General features: G+C 37.5%; 1 protein-coding gene across 1 annotated transcript; it reads right to left on the bottom strand.

The window, feature by feature from the left end:
• Positions 1-8254: 8254 nt before the first annotated feature.
• Positions 8255-9100, bottom strand: LOC144439376 (1-phosphatidylinositol phosphodiesterase-like). Its single transcript, XM_078128662.1, has one exon. It carries the CDS (start codon positions 9098-9100, stop codon positions 8255-8257), a length of 846 nt encoding a protein of 281 aa, XP_077984788.1.
• Between the last annotated feature and the right edge of the window lie 5433 nt (positions 9101-14533).

Genomic DNA, 14533 nt, shown 5'->3' on the forward strand with positions numbered 1-14533 from the left:
CAAATTTGGGACTTGCTTCTACTATGGCTCTGCTAAGCTCGTAGGGAACATTATCCGGGTGTTCAACATCGTTAAACATGTAAAAACTGGCTCTTGTTGTAACGTTAGGTTCCTTTACGAAATCGCGGATACCGCGGACGTGTTCACTTTGGTCTCCGAATACATGAAGGAAAAACGAAACTTCCTTGAATTTCTTACGTTGAAACTCTTCGAACGGAACATGCTGTACTGAAGATCGCAGTTGCAATAAAGCGAGCCCGAACTTACTGACATTTTGCTGATCTGCGGTGTCAATTAGTGTTTGCAAGACCGTTCCAAATCTCTCTTTCTGACCGCCCGATTTGAAATTGTATAATCTATTCGCCGGAGGTATTCTGTACCGGGGTAAACATCCTATGAAAACATCATCTAACGCTTCGAGCTTAGGAATACACGTATTCGCTGTATCTATCAGTTTGATAGCGTCGTCGATATCTGGTTCGATGCTACAAATTGCGAGGGTCGCTAAAGTACAGTTTCTATTAAGCTGTACCAGTAACTTTGACAAGGGGGTTTCTCCTTCGATTTTAGGGTCGAACTTTCCTCGGCCTTTCAACAAGAACACCAGACTTGTGATACACTTTTCGGGAATTCGGTCGTCTTTCTCACTCTGGTAATTTATGAGATTCGCGATTTCGTGAAGGATATTTACCTTACAACTGATGACAAATGGATGTTCATCAATATTTGCGGCTCTTTCAAAAAGGAAAGAATAATCCTGCCAAAACAAAGGACATGTTTCCAGAATTTCCAAACCAAGGCATTTGGGCATTACTTCAGAGAATATTGAAACTAACTCGCTGCTGTGTTCACATTCTCGGAGACATTCAAAACAAAATGCAACAAAAAATGACATTTTTTGCATAGTCTCGTGATCTTTTAAGGCTGCCAGACATGGTACTGCGGTCAGTATATCAACGTATGATTTAAACGCTATCCCGGCTTTGTCTTTCAGTATACCACAGACAAATCGTAAGATTTGGGAGTTACTTTCCGGAGACTCCAGAAGCTGCTTGAAAAACGTGTCAACATTGGTGTCTTCCCCTATGTTTTCACTTATATGTTTTGCTAAAAAGTATTCTTGCCACGTTCGATGGAAAAAATAGTAAATATCTGTCGCGCTGTTGCTAGCCACATTATCTCTCACAAGGAAACCGATCTCTATTGATTTGGGATCAGATATTTCCGAATATTTGAGAATCAAATGACTCTCAGACAATTTTCTAGCATTGTAAGCACGGTATACATCAGAAGCCAGTGATCGCGCATGCGTTAAAGCTTCATCATTTGTAAGGTCATTTTTTGCATAATGTCGTTTTAAAATGCAACTGTAAGTTTGGGAGTAAAGATCAGTGATGAGTTGTGGAAAACTAGGCACCTCTTTCACCTCTTTGTAGTCTTGCCAGAGAACACAAAGAAAGGACACATACAGAGGATTACAAAGGAAACTCTCATCAAACTCAAACTTTGATTTATGTATTGCTTCCAATAGGCCTGAAACCATACTAGGATCTTCGTAATCAGAAAAGTATTTACCTACATATTCTGTGTAAGTAGCTTCACTAAATCCCTTGACAACAAACCAAAGATTCGTCTGAATCAATTCGTGATCACGCTCATGTGGCCGTGTCGTAGTTATGGAAGTGCAATTTTCAAACATTCTGTTCCACATAATGTGGCAAGCTTCATTTTCATTTCTATTCATGTTTGAGGTTATCTCATCATATCCATCAAATATGAATAAAATGTCTTTACTGTTACATTTGATGTACCGGTAAAGCTGAACTCTCGACATCTTTGCATCATCGGGTAGAAGCTGATCAAATATAGCATCAACAATACTGTCATGTTGCTTCATGTGCTTTAAAGCAATGAGAAAGACTAACTTATATTTGGACAACTTTTCCTCATCACAAGACCAATCATAAGCTAACTTTCTAGCAAATACAGACTTGCCTATGGCAGGGGACCCCTTTACTACTATTCGTTTAACTTCACTGTCCTGTAATCGATCAAATACATCATGTTCCCGTTCCAGTTTTTCCCCCGTTCGGAAAGCTGATCTTCGATCTGCCTTTTCGACGACAAGTTGCGTGTAGACATCCTTCAGGTGTAGAACGAATTTTGGGTTCCATGGCAGGGGTTCAAATTGGGCGAAATCTGTATCATACTTTCCTTTGAGGTGACTGGCGAGCCATTCAACAGTTTTCTCAGATGGATCTTTAAAAAACAAAGTTAGTAACAATCATTCGGTTTGTTGGGAAATGATATGAAAATAATTATGATGAGATAATATTAGGCCTGATAAAAAAATGTGTGAACAGTTCCGATTACACTCAATTTTACCTTAGAAAAGGTGGGGTAGGTAGATTAATTATTGTTTTTTGTTTTTTCAGTCGTGAGTTTCTAGTTCAGGTATTTGTGCGTTTTCCAAATGGTCTCTGTGTTACTGGCGTCTTCCCATCACATGTACAGCCATTACACAGTACTAGTTTTATATAGTCCTTTTAAGTTGATGTCAGTTTCCGCGTCCACTATTTCTGGCGAACTTCACAATTTTCACGATTTTATTATTCTTTTCTCCAATATATAAAGGTTTTAGGATCGGCAGTGAAAAATTAACTAGATGGGGTTGGGTAACCGGAACCAAATAATTATTGCTTTAATGACGTCATGTTCAGTTGCTACAATGTCAATCTTGCCATGTACCCATACCGCCTTTGATATATTCATATTCCGATGCACTAGCATGACACATTACTAGTATTGGAGGTAATAGTTTCACAAGATATAACGACCATTATACATCGGTTTCTGACCTCCATTACAATCCAAATCGTGATTAATGACTCCAATGCTCTTGAAACTGGTGTAATGCGCATAAAGATACACTTTGACCACGTGAACACCTGGCCTTATCATTGTGATGTGCACATGCGTACTTAAAACATGTTTAGTATGAGTGTGCGTATAGCACCATGTACATATCCCTGTATAGAGGTAGGAACTTGTATATTTCCAGTCAGAAAACCAAACATTTCCTATAAATTCGACACGTACTAAATCTAGATTTCTCACCTGAATCATACATCAATACACACCAATCGGTATCCGACTAACCTGTTTACTTTGCTGTCGAGATACGTCGTTATTTGATCGTACCTCCTAGCCCTCGTATTCTCAGAATAGGAGGGCTAATTTTCTTTGTTGTAATCATCAAGATTGTCTGTTCTTGTTAACGCTTAGAGCGACATGACATTATTTAATGTGTACATGTATTCAGGTAACACATCCTATGACAGCCATTATGTACCGTAATCAACTTTGTGTCAGATTTGATTGAAATCGAATATTGCATGTCAGACAAATGACGTATTACGGACGGGCACACGAAGGGATGGACGGAGCCAGTTGTAACTAAAAGGCAAGTAAAAAAGAATTTGCACCACAGTGACTTGTTTTTCCGACCCCAAACTGCCAGGCTTGCACTTTGCATCACCAATTTCCCATTGACTGCTCTAAATCTGGTACTAGCGTACATATTATTTGTGGAAACACCTTTATCTTATTTGTGTCCTTGGGATTCTAAGAATACTCACCTACAAAGTCCATCAATTTGTTCACTAAATCTTGACGTCCAATTTTTGTCAGTGAAGTCTCAAGAAAGGTCGTATCGTCTACGGAAAACAGCTGGTGAGTGGACAAGATCGCCAGCAAAATATGTGGGTCAATATTAATGCATCCTTCTGTGTCTTCGCTTAGTGCCTCCTTCAAGGAACGCGTAGTTTCTACATTGTCTATTTTCAGACACAAATCCAAGAGGTCCGTTCTGTTTGCTATAATATAATAGACAGTATAATTTATTAATATTATTTACAAATGATTTCACATTCAAAATGAAGTTTAAAATGAAAACTGATGACACTGTCATTCTCAGATTGCAATCAAAGAGTGTTTTGATTTTGTTGAAAAGTACAACTAATTAAAGTGATAATACATATCAACGAAAATTTACACTAATGTGTATAGAATAGGATCGAGCTGAACATTTCACAAAGTAAATACACTGGAACACATTTTTTCTCTGTATGACAAATGTATTTTTCACGCTTTTTAAACTTTTGCATATAGGCCTGAGGCCTACTAAGAAAGCAATAAACATATCCTCACTAGAATTCATACAAAATGTTGTTATGATTATTCTTTTTACAATCACCGTCATCCTGATGATCACAACCTCATAAACAAGCTCATAAAAATTTACCATAATATAGGATGCAAAAAACAACAATCACTACAAAATGTACAACATTTGGCATATCGGAAGATTTTTCAATTCTCATTCAAAATGAAACTCGAATTTTAATTTACTAGTATAATATAATGATTCGAATTATTCAAAGTAGTGCTCAAAAAGTTACTGACCGGATTTTTTTTTGTAACTCATTCAAAAATGGTGTTCAAAAAATAACAAGTAAAGATGAATTTATACTGTTTAGAAAAGTCACGAACTTACTGATAAGGTGAACAATGGTAGCATATAGTCGGCCATTTCAGAATAGCATTTGATGCGTATACACGTGGCAGAAAGGCTATGGTAAATGTTCAACAACCATACAGTTGCCAAATGATACATGGATAAAGGAATATGCTTATTTTTGTAGTTTAGACCTCAATTTGCGCCCATTCTTATCGATTTTAAGTTTCAACCAAACTTATTTTGGTGTGATTGCCTTATAATCTATTTTAGGGTATTATGTTTGGGTCATTAGATGTTATTCCGTATTATGTTTGGGACATTAGATGTCATTCCGTATTATGTTTGGGACATTAGATGTCATTCCGTATAATGTTTGGGACATTAGATGTCATTCCCGTATGAAGATCCCTAATCATTTACGCCACTGCCATAGAATGGACAGCTATATTTGCGACACAGAAATACGAATTAGCTTAGTAAAGGTTTGAATGCACTTAATTGTTTTCGCGTTCATTTTGTCCAAATACAGTCCTATCAATGATAAGGGACTATGGTCCAAACTATACCATTCCACACTGATTGCAGAATATGTCTTATTAAATAGGAACTGTAGCTTGTAGGGTCTATGGTAGAATGAGCGCGAGACGAGCTAGGAATACACATTCGCGTACACCTACCTTTTGAAAGCTCGTCCGCTATGTGAGAGAGAATTGTCTTCAACGACTCTGGGTATCGGAGTCCAGACATGGTCCTACGTTACTTTAGTACAGCAACTAGGGACAAAATGTGTCCAGTGGACGTATATATACGGCGCGTTGACTGATATAACAAGGTGCATTCCCTCACATCACAAAATAGTTATATATTTGTTAAATTTCAGTTCATTAGTAGACCTTTAGGTCACAACCGTAATGATTGTAAATATTGATTGAAGAACATAGTACGGAAGGTCGCGAGTCTTGGGGAACAGTCATAAACTGGGGTAAATCAGACGATAAATCACTAAGATATATTTGTTTCAGAAGTGTGATAGACTCGGTGTCGCCATGAACAGATAAATGCCAGACAAAGTGTGTCACCTTGTTCCAGACACCTGGTTTTACACATCAAAAATACATCTAATGTCATACAAAATGGGTGACCTATTTAATGTTCAATTTTTTACTAGAAAGATAACATCAAGATTAAACAATTTTTTAGTACAACTGAGAATCAGTTTTGCGTTATTGTAAATTGCGCTTGTGTATGTCTGAGTGTGTGAACGACTTAAAGTCATCAAAAACCATCACACTGATTGCCGTAATATTTAAGTTAAAGTGATCAGATTAGTGATTTTCAAGTTACGTTCAAAAAAAGATATTTTTCCATTAAATCCTTCAATTGTATTCAGAGTACGTGTGTTACATGTACTGCTAATTCGACAATGTTCAGTCATGCTATAGGCATTGTAAAAGTGTTTTTCTGATTGTCTGTCTGTCTGTCTGTGTGTGTGTGTGTGTGTGTGTGTGTGTGTGTGTGCACACCTTAAAGTCAAAAACAGCTGGGCCGATTGTAATATATAATTTGGTAGTAATGTTACTTTGGGTGACCGCCTCCAAGGTGTGTGATTTTGGTCAAAAGGTGATTTTGCTGGATTTTGTTAAAATAATTAAGCCCAAAAACTACTTGGCAGATTGGTCCGAAACTTAGTGAGATGTGCAGATGAAGAATTGTTCATGACGTGATGTCCCCATGAGTGATATGTAAATCAGGTTTTTTACAATGTTCTATGGTTGGGGCTGAAATTGCCTTTTGGAAGTGGTATTCTGCAGAGTTTGTTCAAGACATTTTGACACACTTGGCCCCATCAACAATGACCACGCTCTTAGCAGCAGCCAACTATAGCTAGATAACAACATTATTGGACAGGCAAGTGAATAAACATTCAAAAGATGTATGAAAACATAACTAACCACAAGCGCAAGACCACGAGAATACCAACAGTCAAATGAATGCAACTCGGAACTGGAAAATTGTCCACGAACTTAATATGTGACATATTGAGATTATAAAGTATCAATAAAGTCTGTGTATATAAATTCCGAATAACTGACACGATATATCAATAACCAATGTTGTTGAGAAGTTAAAATTCGCATCGCATGCTCAGTATGACTGCTACGTTATTTGTACAAAGTTAAAATGCAAACTCAAGGAAGGGAGCTGAAATTGAAATTGCCAAAGACAAAAAACTAGTATATGAGTAGTTATACAACTTTTTGGCTCGTCTCTATTGTTCAAACCATGCTCTCTTTTTCTGTTACCGTACACTTTTCACTCATTAATTATAAATTCAAGTTAATCGGACTGCTTTCAACAAAGAAAAAGGCCGCTACAAGTTAACTCAAACAAAGAAAGAGTCCACACCAAGTTAACCCAAAGAAAGAAAGAGTCCGCAGTTTAGTTATTCTCAACAATTGGGAATATATCAATGTTAACGAGGTAATACAAAAAGAAACAATCTGACAGGTGTACACAACCAATGAAAACAAAGAAGCTCGAAACCGGTGAAGTGCATTTAATTCCAGTCATAATGAAAATACAATACACAATTCAAAATGTAATTTGAATATTCGTGTTCTCTTTGACGACATTTATTGTAACTGGTGACGATTCAACAATCGAATCCTTCGATGCAGTGTTACATTCAACAGTCTCACTGGAACCGCTTTCAGAAAGACGTAGGGTAGATCCTACCTGCACTTCTTTCCATACAGTAACACCCCATCGTGTCGCCTTGCGAGTGGCTGGTGGAACACGTGCTTTCTGGTATTCCTCCACTTTGATGTTATCAACCGGAGGTAGAAACCGAAATTCTTTTTGTATATCAGTTAACTTAAAATCTTCAGCATCATCTACGTCGACCTGGGATAGAAAATATTCCCTATCCCAATTGACTACAGACTTTTGGAGCGACATAATACGAGACGAGGGAACCAACACTTCGACGACGGTTCGACTGTGGTGTCTGACTACGAGACACAATGCTGCCACACCCGAATACACACGCGTATCTAATTATAATACTACCACCTGTTAAACTAAAATGTTCTATTTTTGATTGGCTAAACTCAGTTTCTCAATTCAGGCAAATGACAACGTGTTGTAAAACAGTCCCATCAATTGTAATTTACATAACGTGCTGCTGCGTTCATTGCCAGGGAGTAAGTCGCTTGAAAACTACAAAACTCGCCAAATTCGCAGTATAACTTCGTTATAGTACGTGTCCTCGGACATTTATTGTTTTTATTCGGACAGTTTTGGTTAACCCATCAGTTATTTTGTCCTCGGCTGCGCCTCGGACAAAATAACAGACGGGTTAACCAAAACTGTCCGAATAAAAACAGTAAATGTCCTCTGACACGTACTATAACTATCAGTTACAATAATTGAATTACTGTCAGTAATTGTTTCGCTCTTTGTTACTCCTTAAATAAAAACAAGGAGACAAATGGTCAATTCTAATTATCGAAAACCTAGAATCCATGCAAATACATTCCACATAAACTACAAACTACCGTGACATGACTTCTATTTATTGCCATTAATGTATCATATACATGAGACTGCTATACAGAAGATATCAACCAAACACTAGAGTTAGCGTATCCTCTAAATATGTCCTTAATTGTGTGAATTATGATATTATGTGTCATAATTTAGTGTTATACGACTAAAATAACGACTCGTAGGAATTTAAATTCCATTGGTTTTAATGATAGATTTTACCACGTCTTCAGTTGGGAAATCCATTGCTACGATGCCAAGTCTCTGTCCCTCTTTCTCTGAGAATCCCCCGATAAACTTTAGAAGATGTTCGTTGATTTTGCTGGCAACGGCGAATGGACTAGGTTGTGAATGGAAACCACAACTGCCACCCAAAAAAGTAAGAAACGTTGTGGTAGGTTCTCCGCTAGTTGCCTTATAGAGATGGGTTTTAATATCGTCCCATTTCTTTCCAACATCGACATCAGATAAACTACGCAGTCGGCTTCTTTTACCAAAAGCACTTATGGAAGGATCTTTCTTAGTTTCTTCAAAATCAAGGAGAAGGATCATCTTTCCACGAACCTCACCAAGCTGCACTGCACACGAGGTATGCTTTCTGAAGTTGTGCACTTGTGCCCCTGAATCGGTAATATATTCATCTAGTGTGTCTTCTACAGATCGGGTATTTAGTTGCCAAATTGCCTCCTCTCTGAGGTGGACAACTATCGTTTCACTGTTATAACGCTTTAGATGTGCTACGACTTCACGAAACACTCTGGACAAGGTAGCATACTGGAAGTTTGTAACTTCGTGAATAGGAAGGCCATTCTTATAGTGTCTACACCCTATGTCGATGAATCGAATACCCGCTTCCAGTTGGGATTGCAGAGGCCAATGTTGACACTCAATGTTCATGCCGTAACAACTAATAGATGCATGGGTACCTGGAATTGATAGGTTTGAGACCAGTGTATCATCGGGAACCCCCTTCATCCAGTCCGGCCACCTTTCCTTTGGATATCGTGCTGTTGTCCCATCAAGTTTGTTTCCCATGTTGTTCAGTCTAAGTTTAGTGTCTGACAGAGTCGATAGCACGTTGACTGCATGAAGGGCAAAAGTTCACGAATGGAACACGTGGTACTTTGTTGGTGGAACATTGATTTGAAATGTGTTTCGGTACGACTAGGGTCTGCAAGCTAGGAAGGGTCATGTATATTTACAGGAACGTTCTGCAATCACAATCATATTGCTTGCTTAATTAACATTCATCGGTCGTCATACTACTGTCAAATTACAAAACTTGACTTTTTCATGTCAGTTCACATTAAAAAACATATCAGGCCAACTGTTCATCACAATGTTTTAATTAATGTTTGGTATAATTATGTTATTGGACGGAAACATTTTTTAAATCAATATCAAATTTTGATAAATTTTGTCCTTAGATAATATGTCTAGGCCTCAAAATTATATAAGGTTAGGCAGACAAAATAAACACAATGATAATACCACAGCAGATGATAATCCGCCTGTCATTCGTTTACTACATTAGGTAATTTGATGTAAGTACACTTGTTGCTTATTTTCTATTAAGTTTTGAAGTTGCGCATTTTCTCATAAATTTCAGTATCTTTCTCTATTAGTTGTTTTAATTCAGGTATCTGGTCTTCTGTGGCATGCTGGTTTGCTGGTTTTACAAAGCTCTCACTGTCGAGAGCAGTTTCGTACACTTTGCTTTCCGCCACTTTCGGCATTTTGAATACTGAAGGCCAATGGTGATTATTCCAACTTTCCCAATTAAGCATACTCTCGCAGAAAGTAATTCCGGTAGCTTCACAAAATTTCAACAGCGTTTCGCGAGGATGATTTACCAGATCACCTGAGTCGATGACGATGGGCTTATGGCCTTTCTCCTTCAGGTGGTTGTATAAAGAATAGAGATGTGAAATGCTAAGGAATTGCATTATCAGACCTATCAAATCCTCTTGAAATATGCCGAACGACTCATTCACATCGTGGATGGTTTCATGCGCCGATCGAATCGCTTCACTTGGTTCTCGTATCAAGAAGACATGCTGATATCCTTCAGGTATATACTCCAGTTTGTGAAGAGCCGGTAATGCTGTGTGATCCATGGCAAAAATAGCTTCTTTGCCAGGGTAATCTTCTTCTAATTTCTTTTTGACATCCTTATACTTGTAACCTTCAATTTTACCTATCTGGTTCGGAATAAAGAAAACCCTTTCTTCACCGAAAAGTGCAGCCATGGTAAAGAGATCGTGGAATACCTTGAAAGTTGATACAGATGCCATCGACAACTCAAATGCCACAGCTCTACTCCTGAATTGAGCCCACAACATTACTCTCGGAACTTGCTTCTGTTCTGCCATAGTTTCTAGTTTGTATCGAAAGAAAATGAAAATTAAATGTTTAGAGGTTCCATCCTTTATTTATCTACATAAAACTTATAACGTGCGTGGAAGACATTTAGCTTTCAAAGAAATGCGTATGTTTTGTTTCTGTTGCTCGGTGTGTTTTGCATTCTGACTACGTGTGTGTGTGTGTGTGTGTGCTCGCGCGTGTATGTGTGCTCGCGCGTATATTTGTGTCGTCACTTTTATTACAGAACCACATATATATATATGTATTTATTTTATTCATTTATTCATTTATGTATGTATTTATTTATTTATTTATATAATCACCCGTGCATATTCCAAATTGGTGTAGAATCCGAAAGTACTGCTATCTTCGTTAGAAATGTTATATATTTTTTATGTTTTCGTTATATTTTACTAGTCTAAGACACAAAAGTATATTGTGGTATTCTTTTGAGTGATGTAATTTATATGGCGTGACATTTTATATCAAAAAAGGTCTGGTTTGCTAATCTCAAAAGTGCGTTCCTATTCTGTATTCTGTTGTTCAGACTACTCCCCATTGTCACCATGCGCCATTCCTCCTGTTGCCAAGTAGCGTTCAGATGCCTAGCAAATTCCGTTCTTACTATTTTGGCACTAACTCAGAGTCAGATAAAAATGCTAACCTCTGGTCAAACCATAATCAAATCTCTTCGTTTGCTGAGCCAAATATCAGATAAGGGGAGATATAATACACAAACAACGTCTGACTCAATTAATGATTGACCACAAACGTTATAGCCCTAGCACTGAATTCAGCTGAGATTGTCAGTGTGTTAAAGTTTATACGTATCTTGCACGGAATACTGATAAGGAAGCAATGAATAGGTAACCTGTACCTATATAGCTTTAGAGACATTGCATCTCGCTGATAGAGTAATCTCATAAACCTGGGGAAATATTCTATCATACACCTTGTATAATGAATTTATGTAATGTGTGTGTGTGTGTGTGTGTGTGTGTGTGTGTGTTTGTGTGTGTGTGTGTGTTTGTGTGTGTGTTTGTGTGTGTGTGTGTGTTTGTGTGTGTTTGTGCGCGCGCGCGTGTGTATGTGCGTACGTGCGAATGTATGTATGTATGTATGTATGTATGTGTGTGTATGTGTGTATATGTGTGTGTACGTGTGTGTGTGTGTGTGTGTGTGTGTGTGTGTGTGTGTGTGTGTGTTTGACGACGATACACATAGTTTTCATTTTTATTTGGTTTGCGTACACTCCTACACGTACATGTGTGTATATGTGTGTGTATGGTTTCGTCTGTGCATATATCGTGGTGTATTATCGTAATTGCTAGACCCTTACATGTTTGATTTTACTTTTATTTAGAGACAATGGGGATTACTAGTTGGTTTGTTGGTTGGTTAGCTGGTTAGCTGGTTGGTTGGTTGGTTGGTTAGCTGGCTGACTGGCTGTCAGTTCGTTCGTTAGTTGGTCAGTGCGTCAGTTGTACATAATTATAGAAACCGAAAATGATTATTCACAAATGGATGGTCTTTATCTCATGACACTTTACTATAAATTCAGAGAAATAAACTTTGAAGTCATGAGCAGCCATAATAAATGATGTATCCTTAGTAGTACGTTCATTGATTTGTGTGTTGAGATTTTTCGTCATTTATTAGAAGTCTTCGAGAAAATGTAACGGCTAAAACAACAAAACAAGAATATTGAAAGCCACATATGGATCTGTGCAAGTCCGAAGTACATGTATATAACGTAAAACTATTTGATTGCTTACCTATGTTCTTAAAATGCCCAAGAGCTGTTTTGATGGAATGACTGCAATATTTGTTGTGCATTGGTAATATTCGACTTTTACCATCCGAACGACTTCCTGCGTCCGATATGTTACATTTGTCCAGAGAGGGCGGTATTTAGGTCTGTCGGTGCTTTTAATTATTTTATGAAAAGACTGATATATTGATGTTGTGCCAAGCGCCTACCAAGACACCATTTTCCAGAATCAACAAATGTGGGTCTAGATATAAAGCTCTTTCGTCCATGCCTTTCAGAGTTTTTGTTCCATATCGACTACAGAATTATTTTGGAACCGACATATTGTAATCAAAACAAAGTGCAAGATATTTGTTACTCTACATAAAACAAATTCGATATTGTATGGAACGCAGTCTCATCTTGACGACACGTCACTGTAAGATGCACGGACTTTGGACGAGTACCTACACCTGCTTTATCCATAGATTGTATGATGCGGTTGGTACTGGAATGAAGATTTCCACATGTTTATTTGGTCTACATTCTACATTTAGGTTAAGTGACCATACTTTAGAAATAGAATTAGATAGAAGGAGATCCCCAAGAGTTCCTGTTGATTTAAGATTTTGTAAAAGATGTCATTTAAATTTAGTTGATGATGAAATACATTTTATTTTAGATTGTCCAATTGTCAGTTTACAAAGGAAAAAAATTGTTTACAGAATGTGATGTAACAATTAGTAGTATCAATAGAAATTTATCATCTTCCGCTTGCCAAATTTTTGAAAAACTTGTAGATATAGTTATTTCGTATTTGACCGAGTCTCAAGCATGTCATGAAGCGATGTATTAATATAAATGATGACATAGGAAATATTCCAGATTCCAACAAGACAAGGTATCACATGAAGTCTGTGTCATCTTCCTCTCAGTGGGAGATGTTCAAAACATGGCGGTTATTAAAATTGTATTTTGAAGTATCGATATCTGCTACTGGTAACATTAATGGACTCAGTGGTATGCATAGCTTTCAGCCCTTTCGCGTTTCTTCGTTCGTGTACGTACTGTGCCGAAGGCTGAATACATTAATTCTTAGTCACAACAGTGGCGGTACGTGTCGATTAACCTCTGCATCTAAGCCACAGGTTCACATCAAACGGGTCACCTTGTTGTGTGTCATGACACGTGGAGAAACACACAAAAGCTACAAACAAGGATTGTAATGCTATCGATTTTTTCTGGTCAACTTGTAACCGAATACTTTACACTAATGCAATATCCAATGTCGCACAGATTCGAGCTAGATGACAACACCCTAAATGCTAATCGTTTAAGTCTGAAATAAGACACGAATTCATGCTGTGATGACCATGGTTTCTACATACGTTGTACTGTGATACCGTCTTGTCCTGTCGTCTACGTTATTCACGTTATTCGAATACATAAAACATCGCCGATCTTCTTGGCTATGAAAAATACAAAGGTGCTACCCAATTAATACAGAAGCTGGTGTTAGCTGGATGATGTTAAAGATTACACCAGAAGAAGAACATAGACTCTCTGAAATCATCATTCATGGAATATGAATAATTTAGAAAATTTGTATCAATTTAAATCGTATTTACTTATGAAACCATTTTTCGTAATGTATACTTAAGGAAGGTCGATATTATGTAACATTAAAAGTACATGTAATGATAATTTGATCAAATGTGATTTTTTTTAACAAACGACATTTCTTATACTCTATGAAATTGAAAAGAAAATATGAGGTTGCCATGGTTGTTTTTGCGCTTATAAATTACCCTGCTGTCATCCCAGAGACCCATTCTCAACCCTCTCTCAATCTCACCATGTGAGGGCGCCATATCACAGTAAAGCAACTGCCTCCTTTTCTCGCACCCTAGTCTAAGTAAAGTTATCAATAACTCATGCACTTTTACCCATGACTATTGTGATATATTTTATGTCACTTTCACTGTAGTCGGGTTCTGCACATAAGAATGGTCCAGTTATCATTGAACACATTATCTAGCTTGGTTGGATGTTGCCCATGGCGTTTACATTAACCTTTTAACCTTTATCCGTCTCGCACTCTCTTGCCTTGTTTTAAAACGACCACTGTTTTTACAAAACGACGATATTTTGAAGAATGTAGTACTAAATCACTGTGGCAACATCGCAAAAAAGCGCGATAACGTAAAACGTTGTGCACTGCGCAACCGTATGCGCAGTTGCGTTTTTTATATCTATCGCTTGATAAATTGATAAATTTAATTCTCCATTTACCGCATTCTTTTCAACGATGTATGAATGTTTTGAAATGTACATCGAATTGGTGAAAGCAGACA

Source organism: Glandiceps talaboti, chromosome 8 (assembly GCF_964340395.1).
Source record: "Glandiceps talaboti chromosome 8, keGlaTala1.1, whole genome shotgun sequence".
Lineage (NCBI taxonomy): Eukaryota > Metazoa > Hemichordata > Enteropneusta > Spengelidae > Glandiceps > Glandiceps talaboti.